The 18,957-nt window shown below is 46.7% G+C and overlaps 2 protein-coding genes across 2 annotated transcripts; both read right to left on the bottom strand.

Moving 5' to 3' along the window:
* Positions 1-11,558: 11,558 nt before the first annotated feature.
* Positions 11,559-13,178, bottom strand: F5891DRAFT_967291 (uncharacterized protein; the record flags this gene model as incomplete). Its single annotated transcript, XM_041376265.1, has 4 exons — positions 11,559-12,145; positions 12,330-12,519; positions 12,588-12,805; positions 12,863-13,178. 4 exons carry the CDS (start codon positions 13,176-13,178, stop codon positions 11,559-11,561), a joined length of 1,311 nt encoding a protein of 436 aa, XP_041216818.1.
* Positions 13,179-14,872: 1,694 nt separating this feature from the next.
* Positions 14,873-17,620, bottom strand: F5891DRAFT_967298 (uncharacterized protein; the record flags this gene model as incomplete). The annotated part of the gene is made up of 6 exons (XM_041376266.1): positions 14,873-15,531; positions 15,580-15,932; positions 15,984-16,577; positions 16,627-16,807; positions 16,850-17,219; positions 17,267-17,620. 6 exons carry the CDS (start codon positions 17,618-17,620, stop codon positions 14,873-14,875), a joined length of 2,511 nt encoding a protein of 836 aa, XP_041216817.1.
* Positions 17,621-18,957: the final 1,337 nt, after the last annotated feature.

Below are 18,957 nucleotides of genomic sequence, written 5' to 3'. Positions count from 1 at the left end.
GCTTCACAAGCGTTTGGCGTCATAGTCGCGCATCCATTCATCCGAAACCGGGTGTCCTGTAAGTTCGTTCACTGATACTGTGCCGACCGTGACGCGCTTTGTGGTGGTGAGGTCGCGGAATTGCTTGCGGAGGTCAGGCGATATTGCGAACAGTTCCCGTGTCGAAATATTGATATAAGTATCTAGTAGGCGCTCGAGGATGCGCTTATCGGCGTCCTTGTCCTCTAAGCCGTGCGAATACCGGTATGATGCCGTTTTTGCCAAAGATGATGCCGTGTTTGTTGTCGAGTCTGTAAGGTCAGTGTGTGTTATAATGGGTGAGGATGAAGATGAAGTTGCGGGAGCGGTGTTTGTCCTGCGTGCATTTGCCGATGATTCAGCCGCTGCTGGCGCGGTTATTGCTTTCGCGACTTCCGGCGCTTTCCCTTTACTTGACGAAGCTTGGACAGCGGCTGAGGAAATGGTCGTTCTTTCCGCAAAACATACAACCGCTCGATGGTGAACCACTACCGGGTCATCGGGCTTGGTATTCCTGCTTGACAACGGTACCTTGCACCGGTTGTTGCGGTGCTTTTGCCGCCGGTGCGGTAGCGCTTGGATATGGCGTCAATACCGACGTCCCTACGGTTTCAGGGCTTACTGTTCCCATTCCTGGAATCAAGAATTTGGCGGCTGCGTCTACATCTGCAAAAGGGTAAGGGTCACGCGGGTGGTGATCTGGGAATTTGATCATTAAGCGCGTGCGAAGCAGCGCTTGGATATCGCTCAGAAACCCTTCTAACCACATGCGGTTCCGTTCCGCCGTACCTATGTGATCCTTCGCAATCAAGGAATCAGCAATCTCCCTGAAGGCGCGGCGGTAATTGCCGAGCTCGGTGAGCGAAGGCATTGGTAGAGCCGCGTGTTTGCGCGTTACCGACTGTAGGTCGGATACTGCGTAACGCTTCTCGCCTTCACAACCGGGATACATTTCCTTTACCTCCTTAATAAAGGCGTTATAGTCGCTTAACTTTGCCTCCGGCATTCCGGACCAGAGCGCGCGCTCGCTGTTAGGCAAGTAGCGGATGATACCCTTGATGCGATCGCCTCCGACGAGGTTCGCGTCGTCGGCGCACGCTTCATAATCCTCGATAAATGCAAGAAGATTTTCCGCCGTGCCGTCGAACTTCGGCGCTTTGTCCGAACCACGAATCGGCATTCTGATAGTTGCGGCCATTTGGATAGGTTGGGATTGGGGTTTGGTAGGTTGAGGTTGGGCTATGATGGGTGTTGGAAGTATGACGTTTGAAGGTCCAGGATGACCAAACTGAGGGATAAATATGGCGGCGCGGTTCCGAATAGAGTTCGGCCCGATTAGGGGTTCCGTTTGTTCTGTTTTCATGATAGGCGCTGCGCTTGCTGGCGGCGCATGTATCCGAGATGAAGGTTCTTCTTTTACAGTCGCGCTGGATATGGTTAGCGGGGTAAGTGGAGACAAAGGAATAAAGTTCGGATCTAGGGGATTTTTAGGTGTTTCAACAAATGCGCCGGGCGGCAGGTTGCGGGGATGGTCGTGTGATTCGAATTCGTCCGAGGATTCGCCGTGTACTGATTCTCTGGGCGATGGCGTTACTGGCGATGCGGGTGCAAACGGGTTTGGTGTTAATAGGGATAGATCGGGGCGCGTTGGCTCCGAGAAGTTTCGCGGCCGATTATATTTGACCGGAGTCAAAATTTCCTGAATGGTGGATAAGCGCGAAGAGGCGACCGCTCTTCGAAATTCTTCCAAGACTTCGTTTCTTGCGACGCGTTCTTTAGTAGGCCTGAGTAACCTACCGGTTTTCTCAGATGATCCCCTCGCGGTGGGCTCCAGTTGTAGAAGAGGAATGGGAAGTGGGTGAAAATAGGTGGTGTGAGATAACTCAAGTAGTCCTCGGTGAGCGAGATATACGTCGGCCCAAGGGGATTGCTACTGAGAAGGTTCCTCTAGGTGTATAAACAGAGGGAAACACTGAACCGGGCGCTTGGTCAAGCCTGGTTAGGCGCGCGACAATGAGCGAAGCGCGAGCGAACGAAAGCGACGTGAGGCGCCGATGAGCGATAGCGGCCAACAACAGATATCGGCGCGCGACTTATACGGAAGCGCGCGCTTTAAGCAGAAGCGATGCGCGCGGGGGTGATAGAGCGCAGCGACTCTTAATGAGTCAGAATACTAATTTGACAGAGTTTCTAGTAGAGTACGGCGACGGCGCTCGTATTGTACTTTGATACCCTTTCTAGTTTTTAGAGGATAACTTTAGACTTATAGTCCAACGACGTGTGGGCAGGAAAAGATACCCTTACACAGTTTATGTACGTCTATATATACTAAGTAATGATAAGCGCTGTCAAGCGCTAAAGCGAGCCGAGAAGCGAAGCGGACGCGAGATAATATGTAATAAGGGTTCATAACGGAAACATACGAAATATGACCATAAGCGCCGGAGATATGTTAAATCAATGAAAATAGAATCGGAATACGCACCGACAAACCGAACGGACATGGAATGGATGGACGGAGGACGTGCGACGGAACCAAGGATGTGCGCGCCGATGCGCGACTAAGAAGCGACCGGAGCGCTGGCACTTGCGAGCGGCCGACAAAGCGCGGGGGCGCGCTGCGTGAGGTATGAGTCGCGCTATGTGAGGAAGTGGTAGTAAGAATGGGATTTTAGACCCCTGCAAGGCCACAGAGATATTAGTCTCTACAGTGGATCGAATGTCAAGCAAGTAGCTTTAGCAAGACAAGGAGTTCAAGGTAAAACCCAGTAAGATTGAAGTGAGGAACATCTACTTTAATCGTCGACCTTATATAAGGCTACTCTATCATATCTAAGCTCAGCTTGAAGCTGGGTTCTAATATGCTTATCTATCGAGTCAGAGATACCATGCATGAGGCAGGCTTCTATCTATGATAAGGACCACGAGGCGTCCTTCTATCAGTGCATGAGGCAACCATGAGGCTTGCCTTCTATCTTGATATCATAAATAGGTCTTCTAGACCTATGTCGTCATATGCGGTCCAGACCACTTATCTAAGCCAGCATCTTCCGGGCTTCTATCTATCATCATCTGTCATCAAGGCCTAAAGGCCCGGGTATCGTGTCATTGCCGTGCAAGGTGGCAGAGGGCATATCGGTAGCTGGGGGCTCACACCATGTTACTGTGATAATGACCGTTTTACTATTTATCCAGTCTGCAGTCATTGTCACTGTATTTTCCCTACAGATATACCCACTAACACACTGTGTTCCAACTGTGATAGCTGGCTATTCAAACCAGTCTCCAATAGGCTCTTCCAGATGGTAACAGGCTGCAAAGCTCAGCATAGTGATGTCTCAGCTCCAAGCTGCATTTTTCAGAAAATGAGCATAACATGCTGAATAAAATTCCTAAATTCATGAAAATATTTATGGACATATATTGAGCCAAAAGCCGGGAGGCATCCAAGGGGAGTTTGTACTGTGATGCATCATTGTCTTGCTATGAAGCAGCTCAGAAAATGGCTTAAAATTTAAGCCATTTTCTGAGCTGCTTCATAGCAAGACAATGATGCATCACAGTACAAACTCCCCTTGGATGCCTCCCGGCTTTTGGCTCAATATATGTCCATAAATATTTTCATGAATTTAGGAATTTTATTCAGCATGTTATGCTCATTTTCTGAAAAATGCAGCTTGGAGCTGAGACATCACTAGCTCAGTGCCCTCCTCCAGTGTGTGCAGCACCTATTCAGGTACCATCTTCCTTACTTGTGAATTTTCTTGCACATGGAGGTAATGAGGTGGCATGTGAATCCTGGCAATCATGCACGGTTAAACCAGGGGAGCTTCATGATATCTCAGATAGTGAGGTATGGTGCACCATCCAGGGCCCAGATCAAGCACCCTTCTTTTCTGGGATGGAAACCTCACAGGAGCTTCGCATTGGTGTCACCATGAGCCTTGACTGGTATGTAATTACCCACACAATATTCTTGATGTGACAACTGATTAAATTTTATTTTAAGATTTGGATGTAAGACCAGCGTCTATGGGCCAAGCCATTCCTCTGGTATCTTATCATTATGTGTTTCAAACCTTCCTAGGGCACTAAGGTGAGTTGCCACTAACTTGTTTCATATCTTATATTCATATCTTTAGGTATCATGCCAAGAACCTTTTGGTATCATTCATGACACCTGGACCTACTAAACCAACCGGCACTCAGCTCCAAAATTATCTGCGACTTGTTGTCGACAATTTGCTCCAGCTCTACAAGGAAGGTGTTGTCTATCATACCCCAAGGCACCCAGAAGGTTAGTCCTAACAGTGTTTGACTGTTTGGCACACTAACATATATTTTCTAGGTCGAAGAGTTCGTGTTGTACTCCTAGGTGTTGTATGCAACCATCCAGCCATGTGTAAGATGTGTGGCTTTGCCAATCACAGTCACAAGAATTCTCCGTGCCCTAAGTGCAAAATAACCCAGAATGAACTTTTCTCTGATGAGTCTCTATGTAATGGTATGTGCCTTCGATTTCACTGGTAGCTTACAGTTTTGAACTAACCATAAAATAGAGTTTGATCCATGCAACGGTGAAGAACATTGATGTTGATGTTTCCAAGAGAAAGCCCTCAAAACACAAGATAAACATAACACCTTCTTTGACAAACATGGTGTCTGTTGGACCGAACTTGCACAGCTCCCATATTTTGATCTTGTGCGACAGACAATCATTGATCCAATGCACAATTTATTACTTGGTGTGTCATCATATTTACTTTAACAATGAATGAGCTAATATGGACCTTGCAGGAATTATTAAGACTCAGTGGTACATGCAATCGATCTTGACTCCAGCCCTTTGCACCTCTACTCAGACAAGAACTCACGAGCTTGATTTAATGCACATCTTTCTCAGTACATTCAAAGCCCCACTCTGGGCTGGAAAGCTGCCGCTTCATGTTGGAGAGCCTGCAGGTGGGTCCTTGACAGCTGATGAATACAAGTTTGCTGCGATGACAGCCTGGCCCATCACTGTAAGTTGTTTTATTCTATATCTCATTCATTGTATTCATCCCACAATCCAGATACCTATCATTTGGGACATGTTCATGGAAGAAGCAGAGTTGGATCAAAAAACTTCAATTAAATCATTTGCTAAACGTCAGAATCAGTTTATCAAGGACTGCGAGGCTTGGAAGGTGCACTGAGAAGCACCACAAGGGTCTGCTGGTGCGAAACGAGGCCGCGGAACAAAGCCTGCAAAAGACGACAAGGAACCAGAGCCACCAAAGCCACCAAAGGTTCACATGCAACGTGACGAACCAATCAACTTTCTGCACCTTTCAACTGCTCCCAAGATCTTCTGTGGTAGCTCTATCAAGCTGGATATGCTCCCTTGTGCAGAGACACTGCTTCAAGAGTACTTGCTTGAGTACAAAAGGATATGGTCTTGCTTTGAATGCACATTTCAATCTTATTGTATACTAAACAGTTGTATGGTGTTGACGCCCTGAAACTGAACTTTCATTGGGCAGTTCATCTTAGGCAACAGATCCTTGACTATGGACCAGTCTACAACTTTTGGGCCTTTCTCTCTGAGCATCTCAACAAAGTCCTCAAGAGTTCAAACTCAAACAACTGGACTGGGGGGCAGATTGAGATTTTGATGATGAAGGAGTTTGCACATGGTGCTCAGATAGATTCTCTGGTGATTTCTTTGCCTGCTATCATGCTTTCACTCACTAGGATTTTCAGGCTTGTGATGCAATAGCAAATGCTGAAAGTCCAATTGTCAAGATGCTTCTAGAACGCATGCTTAGTGATGGCCACAAGGCCTCTGGAACAATCCAGGATGCTGCCGCTGGGACAGGCTTTGACAGTACATTTCATATCATCCATTTTCTTACAAACTTGCTGATTTTTGACTTCTCATTAGAATTGAGTCCATATTTGCATGTCCAACCTGGTCCATTGATACCAAACCCACAACAACTCAGTGATGCAGCTCGTGTTGCATTATATACTCACTATAACCCACAGTGTTCATTATGCACTTGAAGCAAATCCCCGTCCAGGTTCATCTCAACTCAATGACTTTGCATTGTACTATCAGTTCACACTTCTAGATGAACGTCGGATCTCACTGTTGGCAAGAAGCACTGGAGAGTCTGCTGGATCATCTCTTGTCAAGGTCGCATACATGGATAAGTCATGGTACGGTGAAGTAATCAACATCTTCAGTCACATACAGTCAGGGATAGCAAACGGAACTCGGCTTCTCACTGAACTCAGGTGGATGATAGAGTTACCGCTGGTGCCCGTTGAAGATGCTCCATGGAGCAAGTTGTATGTGTCTTATTTGTGGTTCTATCCCTCCTACTCATTTTGTCAAGTCCCAAGCTCAATGTTATGTGTTTTAAACTAAACAAATACTGGAGCTCAGCGAAGATGGAGCTCCCCCTACCATTCTTCCATTCGATCAAATTACAAGCCAGATCACTCGTGGAATCATCAAGACCAGTAATCCAGAGTTGTGGATAACAACAACACTTGACCGGGTACGTGCAAAATGTTCTCTATCATACAATGATTGACAACTCTTCTCTACTTAGCATCCTACTGTTTAGCTCTAGCATCATACTACGACCAACACCAGCAGAATTTCATAAGCTGGTCTGTCCTCAAGAAAACATCATCCATGCAATCATCCTTCCATCTCTCTAGCAGTGTCCTGCTCAATTTCATTGCCTGGAGTGTCTTGATTGTCCTGGTGCTCCCTTTTTTTTGAACCGAAACCTTCTGGATCCTCCCATGTGCCCCATTCCCCGAGTAAGTCTTGATACTCTAGTGTATCTTTGTTGGCCTCGAGCCATTCTATGTTGATGCCGAAGGTATAGGAAGTAAAATCAGGGATACGCTGTAGAGACTCATGCCTCTCATTGCTTGATATGGCAGTTTTCACTAGGGAGTACATTGCACAAACTTGCAGCATCATTCTATGTGCTATCCGCAGCTATCCCTATATGAGGCGCAGCTTTCCTGCACAACACGCGCCATGCACGCACACTTCCCATGCTTCACGATGTATATGTGTGCGCGTTCCCACGCTTAAGCACCAGCCATCCAGAAGCATCCATCCACTGTCCACCAAGCTCTCTAGTGCGTGTATTTCCGTTTCCCTTATCTGCATATCATTCCACCTTTATTTTTATCATGGACCCTTACTTATATATATCTTTACATACTAGACCTTACTCGGTAGCACTTTGGTAGCGCTTCGGCTCTGCATGACAGTGCTTAGGTACCATATATAAGCGCCAGCAGTACATACCATCAGACATTACCTTACCACTTAGACCACTTGACTTCCCACTGAACTTCCACCCACTATCTACCTAGCAGAACATAGTAGAAATCTATTTGTTTACATCTCGCACTCTCACATCTCTTATCTTGCATCATATCATCACTTAAGCTTAGTCTCTCTCATTTCTGCATACCTGCACGCACTTTCCCGCGCTTCGCACATCATGCGCGCGCATTCCCACGCCTTTGTGCCTTGCGCGCACCTGCGCTTTCTCGCGCTTCGCTTTAGCGCACACTTCTAGATCCTTGCTGCACTCACTTCCCCTTTAGGGTCAAACACACTTGTCTTCTCAAGTATAGCAGACTAGGCAACGTGCAACCTTACAACATTTACAGATACAGTCAGGAGCCTCGTTCGCGCCTCACAGTATTGTTGTTTCTACAATGCTGTGATTGACGATCTGTGCCAGTGACTCAGATCATGTGGAAGCACTTCTTTTGCTTGGAGGTCAGTGACGCTCACCAAAGATCATGCATGGTATGAAAGATCTGACCAAGCTAATGATTTCTGTAAGCTTCTACTCATATTTGAGGACTGCATAACACTTACTTCGTCAGATCTCCAAGGACTTCTTGTAACCTCCAGGAATGACAAGTTTTCGACTTGTGAGTTGGCAGGCATTCCCATTTTCTCCACCATCCTTCACTTCCAATCATCCTCCAACTCATCATTGTCTGGTCCAGATGCTTCATCTGACATATGATCTGCATGCACAAGGTCCACTGGATCAACACTGAATTTCTCGATGTAAGCCTGACATGCTGTCATAAGCCAATCTGCTTTCTAATTCGTCATAGTAAGTGTTCATATTGATGAAAAGTAGCTTTAACACTTACTTCTTTGCGATGTTGAGCACATCTATTGTTTCGCTTGTTCACACCTTTGGCAGCTTTCTTCTCGGCGTCATTCTGGGCCCGCCAGTCTTCTTTGAATCCATGGTACATCTCCTTCGCAAATATGAAAAGTGATTGCTTATTCCATTTTACCTTGCAATTCACAAGGCAGTCACTGCTGGCCATGTTCTGCAAAAGGTGAAGTGGCAATTACATATCATGTTGCATATGACTTACCTGAAGGTCTTGCCAGACCAAACTTGCGACCTTGGCAAAGATCATGCAGTTGTGGTCGTCGTTTATCATTTTGGTGAACTCTGGCATGAGGTAATGTTCACCTGTCATTTAATTGATGCACTCTTCATCTGCTGATGCTGGCCAGCTTTTCCCTTCAGAAACATTGCAAATGTGACAGAATTTCATGGTGATCAAATGCTAGGTAATATTGTTGAGTTTGCACTATATTTGATGCTACTCAAAGCACTTGCCTTTAGCTCGCTTCATGCCTCTTTGCCGATTGCAGATAGTTTACTCTGACTTTGAATCACATCCTCTGCATCATCATCATATTCGCCAACATGCAGTTCAACATGACTTGCTCTGTCAGGTTCTGCCACAGCCCTTGCTCTTCGTCTCCTGGCTGACTTACCCCCCCTTGGCACAGTTGAACAACCATGTGCAGAGGTATGATTATTTCCCATTTCATGCTCTGTGCCATCATTAGTGGAAGCTGGTGTTGTATGATGTGTGAGAGTCGAAGAGGCATGTCCCGAGCACCATTGATCCCTGGATGCTGACCTTTCTCAACTTGTAGATGGGGATGAGTCATTGTGACGACAACTGGGAGACCTATGCCTTCAGCTCCATCCATGATGATTACAAGGCGAGCGGGAACGTGACGAAGACATACTCCAGTACCTGTGAGAAGCTCTGGTACCGCCCCGGTCACTTCTACGAGATTCCCATGGTCTGGTACTTGTGGTAGCACTTGCTACAGGACTTAACATGCCTTATGGTGAGTTCTGGATGCATATATGCACCTATATGCACTTACTTGTTGGTGTTTCCCCTTTGGTATGGATGAGGGGATGTGGGCCCATCACAATATACGTCATGAGCATGGAATGGCGCTGGTGCTAGACCACTGGTGAGTAGGGATCTGCACGGGTACGGGTACAGGTCAGAGTCTTGAGTACCCGTTACCCGCATGGGTACTGCCGAGCGTGCTTACAAATATTTGTGTTCACACTTTCACCACTGCTTGACTCTCATCTCATGATAACCACCAATACCAGCACCTGATTCCCAGCCTTCAAGCTAACTCTTGTAGGGGTGTAGTGATTGGGTTGAGGCTCTAAGCGGCAAAGGTGCGTTTCTCGCTGCTCTCACTCTCTCACTTGCTAATCTTTTGCTCATTGCTCTCAGTCGTTCACTACTTGTTCCAGGTGCGCATGTTGTTTTTTTCTCGTTTACTAATATCTTTAACTTTACAGTGTGCTACTACCACCACTCGCACCCTATTACCACCACTCATGCCCTCATCCTACCCTCCATCTCATTCTTCCTGTCTCGTCCCTCCTTCCACTCTTCTGGCGCTCTCCAGTGTCCTCCGCATACGTCCAAGCCACATCAGCATTCGCCGACGTGCACCGGTGTAGGGATTCATTTCTGGTTGGGCTTGTAGAGACTGTTTTTACCTTACCTTATGTTGGCACTTTTGTAGCTTACATAATCAAGCAATCTTTTCACCAGTTACCAGTATGAGTCTGAGAGATCAGCAAGTTTTTATGGTATTTCCTCTCCTCTGAGCCTTGAGCCTGGTCCAGAAACCCTTTAGGGTCGAATAGCAGCTAGGTTCTGCAAGACCCAACACATTGTTCAGACTCACCATCTGAATTGTTGTACCTTCACCGGGCGTGTGCACTAAGCACTGGTGGCTACTGGGATCGGGTGGGGGCAGGTACACCCGCACCCATACCCGTACCCATGTCTACGGGTACATACCCATGGCGGGTACGGGTATGGGTTGGCCTCGAGACACCCGCAGGTTTACCCGTGTGGATCCCTACTGGTGAGTGCATTTCGACCTTAGGTTCATCACACCGTTGCAAGCCCGACAAACCGAACCTATTTTTTGTGACAGTCACAGCTGTTTTGGGTCAACAAACCTAATTTTGTGACATAACATATGATGTGTTTTTTTTCGATATGTTTTTTTATGAAGACATTTGTCTAACCACTTTTTTCCCCTCCTTATTGTCATTTTTGAGCTATACTTTGTGTAGAAAGTACATATATTATCCTACTGAATATGAACCTTGTGAACCTATGAACCTATTGTAAGTTTGTCACAGCTGTCCTTGAGAGATGAACCTGTCACAAAACCATTAGGTAATGCAGTGCCAAAATTCCCACAAACCTAAGGTCGAAATGATACAGTATTTGGCTGATTATCTCCAGTGTTAGCACAGACAGCTTGCTTAAGGTGGTCAGGCCAAGCATTCCACACATCGACAGGGATATTTTCTGGATGATGAACCATGGTTTACAAGAGTTACGAGAGTGCTAGGGGGTGGGCAAAGGAGGGGGAACATGATGCAGGATGCAGTCAATATAATTGCCACATGATGTAGATCACATATTGATAGATAATTTAAATTTGGTTATCCATCTACTTGAAGCTTGTATGTGCAATTAGACGAGAATTTGAGCCACCAGATTGATGCCATTTTTTTACTCTGAGACAGATGGCCTAGTTGGAAGGTAGGATAGGTCACCTAGTTAGATGGTTGGTAGTTCATGTCCTCGAAACTACTCAGGCCTACTCATGTACTCAGTAGATGCTCTAATTTTGTTGTATTTATATTGTCAAATATTAGCTAACCACCTCAACCTCACATGATCCCTACCTAATTAGGTTGTCATATACCCCTGGGAGTGGCAACCTAATTAGGTATGACTGCACCAAATACGCACACTGCCAGTAAATAGCTGAATAATGTTCAATATCTATACTTCGGCAAAACACCAGTGTGTCAGACTGTTTGGCGGGGCTCGGGCGTACGCAACCATTCCCAATTTAGAAGCTTACGCGCTGTTCATACTTCGGGAACGTCTGCACGTCTCGTGCTCACTGTCGTCGACGACAAGCTCGCTTCTAGGCTTAAATCACATCTAAAATAGCTAGTTCTTTTTCTAAAAAACACGATAAAATCATTCATTGCTTGTAGATATAAGGGCTATACAAAAAAGCAAGGAACTAGGTATAGTATATATCTAGAGGATGGAGACAATGTGAGGGTGGAGTGGGGCGTTGGCAGAGGCATTGGGAGACGGATGTCTCCAGTGCAGCACTAGATGGTGTTGTTGAGTTGGGGCTCGTTGTCACCAGTGTCGTTGGCTGGGGCATTCATCCTCTTCCGAGGTCCACACTTGACACCCTTGTCTGATCGTTCCTTCCGGGCCTTCTTTGGCACGTGCATAGCATTGCCATTTGCTGCGGTTACAACGTTGATGGCCGCAATTGGCACTGTACGCTGGTGAGAGGGTGCCACCTGAGATTGACTGTCTGGAGTCAAGGAGGATGTCGAAGGTGAATCATCGTCATTTGAAGGGACAGAAGACTGAGTGCTTGCGGTCGGTATCGTGTTCTGGAGCCCTCCATCCTCTCCCTCATTTTCATTCCTGTTGTGCAGTGCAGCCTGAAAGTATTCCTCTTCCCACTTCTCAAACTCGGTATCACTTAGCTTGTGAAACCTAGTGGCACCGGAATCCCATGCAGACTTTAGGACAGATATTTCAGTCTGCGAATTGATGTCCCCAGGGCAGCAGAATTTGGCGAGCGGCCAGTTTTCAACAATGATGCGATACTTCGCAGTGATGTGGTGGTCGAAGTTATGATAATACATGCGAGAAACTCTCTCAGGGGCAGCAGCAAGTTCTTCTCAAAATTGAGACGAATACATCAAGAGAGCAGCAAAAAACATGTACAAATTTTCTTGAAAATTAGCTCCCCGGTAGCTTTCTTGAGGTCGAGAGTCTCTTGTAAGTAGGTTTTAGCCACACCTGTGCAGCGTGTATTGCTCGTTAGTTGCACTGCAATAGACGAGACCCATAAGCCTTACCTTGAATGCCAGCAATGGAAAATGCCTCTAGTCTTAAAGCAACGTCCATTGCACTAACTTTGAAACACGCATCAAAAAAGTCCATGGCGCGCGAGGTTTGAAATATGTGTGGTTGGTTGAAGTGGTCAGTAGTAGAGCGTGTTGCGATGAAAATAATCTCAACTCCAGTGCGGGCATTCAGAGTGCGAGCCTGTCAATAGAATTTTGTGCATCAGAGGGGATATATCACTGGATAAGCGACAGAAACAAAATATGTACCTTGTGGTCAATGGCCTCCACTGACCTTTGACAATCATGGAAGGCTTCCAGGGGGACGTTTCGAATGGCAAGCTTCTTCATTTCACGGTGATCTTCCAAATCCTTGACAGCGGCTTGAGTGGCATCCTCCTGCTCACTTTTTGACATGGAATTCCACCGCTCAGCAATTCCACGAGCACATTGTGCTGCTTTCAAGGGTGCAATGCCGGGTGCTCGTTCTACGGAAAAAACTATGTATCAGTGAGTTGAACTTCCAATGTAGCAGTTGCCCATACCATCATTGATCCATTTGACTTCTTGTCGACAAAATGTGTTCCATCGATTGATGCCACGAGACGACTGGGCAATGCGTGAGTGCTGCATTATCTCCTCATAGTAGTACTGGACACTATGCCCACTAAATTGAGCATGCAATTTCTCTGCTTCATGAAAGACAATGTTGCGAGCAGCTTGGAGGGCGCTTGAGTATGAAATGCGATGAGCTTGCCTCTTCTCCTTCAGTACTGCTTTTTCGGCTGCGCTGCGCTTGTATCGTCGTTTTTCACGGCGACGCCAAGGTACTCGAGGTTTATTGGTTGTAAGTGCCCGCATTTTGGGGGCATAACGGCTGACTTTGCTCGAGCTCGTTTGTTTCACCATTATCAAGGGCAATGAGGTTGCTAGTAAGAATGGTCAGCTAGTTTTTTTGGCTAGTCTTACGGACATTAGCGTCATGCAGCACACGTGACTTTTAGAGACAAACATATGTCGGGAACATGGAAATCGTAGGGGAAAAAACAATGTACATGAGTTAGGATTCATTGTCTCCAGTGACGATAAACCACAACCACCGAGCCTCTGCAACAGGAAGGCCTCTACTTGACAGATTATTGACAAACTGTTGCCCAGACATACTAACATCCAGGGCGTGCTGAATGTAGAGGAGGGCATGAGAAGAATAACCATGGGCCTCAAGATAGCTATCAGGTATATCGCCAAAAGATGGGAGGGGTGTATCGTCAGCAGGAGGTGGGCTATAGAGTGTTGATTGAATACCGCTCAATTCCCGCATGTACTGGTACACCCGCACTGGTGCATTCGAGGATGTAGCGAGAGATGGGCGATTGTCTGCCAGGGTCTTCCAAGCACGTGGTCGTCGAGGCGTGCTGGTATTAAAAGCGAGCACTATTTGACTGACTGATAAGTGGTAGAGTAGAAATCCATGGAAAAACTTACGAGGGGCGGAAGATTCACCCAAGATCGAACTGACAGTTGAAAGAAGCCTCTTTGGAGGGTCGAGGGAGAGATTTGATACTGTAAATGACCATCAGATAGACATCAAGAGCTGACAAGACATAGATTATACCCTCGACAACAGGTGACTCTACAACCTTCTCTTTCATGAGACCTATCTTGCCGCCAATGGGTCTGCCATCAATACACTTTCCTTTCATGATCATCCAAGCGACAGCGTCCATGAAAGTTTCGAATTTCTTGTACATCGGACTGCGATATCCAGACACCAGTTGGTGGCAATCTTTCCTAGAAGCAGATGCAATCTATCATTATTTTGATAGATAATTGGACGCACCACTTTGTGTAGATACCAATCTCGTGTCCCCTCAATACTCCATAGAAGCCCTGAAGTGTGCCCTCCCAATGTTCCTTCTGAAGCACGCCTTGTGCAGCATCAGAGTCCATAAATGCGCGTGCGACAACTATAGCATCTTCTGTTGGCATGGAACGTACGAGATCGTGAAGAGAAAACAGTTTTTCTGCTTGAGTGTTGGTCTGACAGTGAATTACCAAGGGAAAGTAGTGAGTGTCGGATCCACTGTAGGCAGTGAAAGGTCTGGAGGAGTTGATCAGCGTGAATTGATAACTTCATGAAATCACTCACTGTTTGTCATATATTCCTGGAGATATACCCCCAAATACTACCCAGTACTTGCGAGAACTCATTAAGTTGCAAAAGTAAGAGACTGACGATGTTGAAGAAGGTGGAAGTAGAAACACAACATTTTTGATGTGATCAGACGATCGGTGATAGCGCTGATTCAAAATCAGCGCTATCACCGATCGTCTGATCACATCAAAAATGTTGTGTTTCTACTTCCACCTTCTTCAACATCGTCAGTCTCTTACTTTTGCAACTTAATGAGTTCTCGCAAGTACTGGGTAGAGCGCCTTACAGTGTTTACTTAGTGATTCGTTTGAAGGGCTCTTCACTCAAAGAAAATAGAAAATTCAAGCAATCATAGTATTTATGTAGGCGAATGTTAATGAAAACTACACGTTACACTAGTTCAACGATGAAGCGTCAAGTCAGAGAGATATTCTATCAAGGTACCAATGTCCTGTGTCAATTCCTCGACTTCATCAACAGCGGGTGCACTGTCGTCGTCATACTCAACTTCATTACTGCTAGACAAAGCAATATCCTCTGTAGTACGCCCTCTAGATCCTTTCCTGATGCCTGCTGAAATCAAGCCGGAGAATCCTGGAAGCAAGTGGATCTTTGAAATGCGGTGAAGGACTTGCATGTTGATTAGACGGCGGTGTGAGCAGTATTCGTACACTGCGACATGTTCAATAGCTTGTTCAGCTGCGAGTGAAGCGAGACATTGGGTAAAGAAAGTGTCTTCATCTATGATGGCAGTGTGCAAACGGCGGATCTCCACATTGCATCGGTCTATTTCCTCCTTCGCACGGTTAATCCATAGCCATTTTCGGATCACTGCACGGATAGCAGGTTTGGCCCACATTTTTTCGCGAACGTCTTGTCGTGTATCTCGCAGGAGGTTGAACTCCTCAAGAAAGCTGTAATGGGATACCTTGGACCAATCAAGCTGGGGACGAGGGGGTGATAGTGCTGCAGCTGCTGTATTATATGTCTTGACGGCGTTTTGAATAGCATGACATCGAGTTTGAAGGGATTTAGATATGTGGGTGCGCATTTTATAAGCTGATAATATCAATCAGTGATTACAAAATAAACAATTAGCAGAAGGACACGCACCAGTCTGTGAGATATTCAGCCGCTGAAGCTCGAAGAGCTGTTGGACTACTAAGCGCTGAAGATTGTCCAACGCACGTTGATACTGATGATTCGACATATACTTCAGTGTTGCTTGATACTCAGGTGACGAAGGCTGCCATCGATTAGCGATACCCATCTTCACTTCCATGGAAGTGACTTCTTGCTGTATTGTAGCGAGACGCTCAGCGCTGTACCGACGTTGTGTCTCAAGTTTTCTCGTGGCCGTCATGTCACCGGAATAGGACTGTGTGCCCATAAAAGAGATGAACTGATAATCCTTTGGAGTCGTAGATAGAAAACGTGTAGATGCGGACTGCGCCTGAGATCTAAGATGATAGTTAGATACTTGGTTAAATGCGAAAAAAAGAAATAAGAACTCTGCATCTCTCAGCTTCAGTAGGAGTTCCACATATGCCATCGCGTGGACATCCCACTCAGTCTCTTTACCCAGATGTGCGAAATACTCGATTTCCTCCTGACACCAAGTCTGCAGATCACCCTCCTGAATGCCGAGTGATTGCTTTGCTTCATCAAGAGCAATCGACTCCGTCGAGACAATGTCGAGCGCTTGCTTGTAGTTATCGTATATCATAGTACCGAGATTCAAGTACTTATCCTCGTCCCATTGCTTGAAAAAGAGGTCCAAAAAGACATGACGGCGGTATGAACTGGCATATCGTATGACGGGGGCAATAGCATTCGATGCGCTGAAAAAATGTTCAATAGTTCCAAAGTCTTCAAGACCCGCACCAACAATCCCGTTTGGATGGTTCTTCGTTTGACACAGGTAGTTGTGTGTGTAGCCATGAAAGGCGTCAACACACATGCAGCACTTTTGCCTCTCGAATGCATCACCCAGCCTGCTTGCACGGATGGTAGATTGAAATCCGCAGCCTATATCATATGCTCCCAGAGTGCATTCGCCAAGAACATCAATGATGTTAGACATGATCGCGAGAGGATATTTCGCACTGTCAAGTCGTTAGATATGAAATACATTGTAGAGACAAGAGATCTTACAGTTCACCACTGCGGACCATGTCTGTCACCCATAACAAAAGACCATGACGACAAGCGGAAACAAAAATCCCCGTTTCGTCAAAGACAGACCACATACGTTTCTTCTCTTCATTGGCAGCCGCTTTCCAGTTTTTACTACAGTCAGATGACATGACCTGCGTCGTGAGATCGTCCATGTTGACTTCGGGGTGTGTGTCCTCTTCTCCTGTGGTATTGAAAACACTCACAACTGGGTCTGCATCATCTGAGTCTGAAGCGCATGGTCGAACTTCATTGGCGAAGCTATCAACAAAGTCACGTGGTATGATGTAGTCGCTCTCGGTATATGTCCGCGTGTCTCCTCGCTCGCATCCTCCTAGTCCTGCCATGTGTTTGGCTGAGTTGCCACCATCGAGGACATACATCCGAGAGAATGGTAATAAGGGCTCATCCTCCAACTCATAGGTGCAGGGAGGGCATGAGTTGAGTATGCGCCAGTTGGGGGTACTGCGACCGAGAGCAGCGTTGACTCTCTGCTCAACCTGCCGAAGTATGGCCAAGTAAGTATCGAAAGCATCGGCTAGTACAGTACGCCAGCGACGTTTATAGGGTACCTAATGCCAGTTAGTGATGCAAAACTCAGAGTAGACAAGAGTAGTACCTTGTATGAATCGCAAATCACCTTGACATATGCCTCAACACTAAATGAAGGTTTGCGGAGACGGAGGTGACGAAAATGCTCCAGAGTACAAAGTGAGATAGCTACTGAGGGTGACACCAGTACATGACTGAGAAAGCCAGCACGGACAAGGTCAATTGCAGGAGACAGACTGTTCGCATCACGATGAATGAAAGTGCTTGTTTGTAGCGTGAAGATATCAACGATAGCGATGGTAAAGCTGTAGGAATCGGAGGGAATGGAAGGGCAATTGTTGGCAGGTACAGGCTGGGGCTGATCGGAGCATGTTGCCTTCCAGCGTAGATAAGTATCTGTGAGTGTCGCCAGGAGGGGCATCCAGTTGGCATGCAAGTGGTCTAAACGCTGTTGCCATGTTCGATTGTCTTTGTAGACGCGCTGGTTCCACCTAATGCTAAAAATCAATGAAAGTTGATTTGTGAGAGAAGGAATACTGACGGTGTCTCCACATAATCGCGGATGGCAGTGGTAATCATTTCACTGGTGTCTGAAGGCTCGGTCTCCCACTCCCCTGCTGGTTCATTGTCTTGTCCATCATACGCGAGGGTCATATCCTCCGAGTCCACGTCAGATCGTATCTCTCCGAGAACATTGAGTGAATCACTACCAAGACCTACAGAATGAATAATAAGTAATGAAGATTGCACAGTACCTACCTGAAATATTGAGGCGGTAGCGTGCCTGCCCAGCGAGACGTTCGCGTCCTACTGCCTGTAGTCCAAGTGTGGTACTATGTTGCTTCCCATCACTGGTGACACTGACAACATGGACTTGGCGGGAGACTCCCTTTCGTTTGTTGCGTGTTGCTGGCATAGATATTGGGTTTCTTGTCGTCGACGACAGTGAGCACGAGACGTGCGGACATTCCCGAAGTATGAACAGCGCGTAAGCTTCTAAATTGGGAATGGTTGCGTACGCCCGAGCCCCGCCAAACAGTCTGACACACTGGTGTTTTGCCGAAGTATAGATATTGAACATTATTCAGCTATTTACTGGCAGTGTGCGTATTTGGTGCAGTCGTACCTAATTAGGTTGCCACTCCCGGGGGTATATGACAACCTAATTAGGTAGGGATCATGTGAGGTTGAGGTGTAGCTAACTAGGTACAAAGTATATGGGGTCTTCACGTAGTGAATGGTCCGGTTCGAACCGTGGTTCGGAACCGGACCACGGCAGCACTACTCGGGGGAATCCCTGATGTGTCGCCTTCCTTGGACCAAGGTGGCCAAGGAAAAAGGCGAGGATATCTTTCTAGGCCGACAGCTAGGCGTCTCAGATCCCATCTCTTCTCTCCTGGCTCATTTTGCAGCGAGCCCTGCCATTCTCGAAACTCCCACCTCTTCTCATCTTTTTGCATATGCTGCAGGGGGAGGAAGGCTCGTCTCACTCACCAAACGCAAGTTTCTCCTTGTTTGCAACTCCATCTGGGCCCCTCACGGCCTCCCTCGCATCTCAGGCGACTGCTTCCGCATTGGGGGAACCACAGAGCTCCTCCTGCGCAATGTTCCCCCGCATATCGTCAAAGTCATGGGCCGCTGGTCCTCCGACTCCTTCCTGTGTTACTGGCAGCTCTTGGAACACATTGCTCCTCTGCATGCAGAGCTCCTGGGCCCAAAACTGTCCCCTCTTCTTGCTCGTGCTTCTCGCCACAGCAT

Source organism: Suillus fuscotomentosus, assembly GCF_016647785.1.
Source record: "Suillus fuscotomentosus strain FC203 chromosome Unknown F5891scaffold_217, whole genome shotgun sequence".
Classification (NCBI taxonomy): domain Eukaryota; kingdom Fungi; phylum Basidiomycota; class Agaricomycetes; order Boletales; family Suillaceae; genus Suillus; species Suillus fuscotomentosus.
Note: the sequence above shows the minus strand (reverse complement) of the source record. Positions and strands in the feature narration are given on the sequence as shown.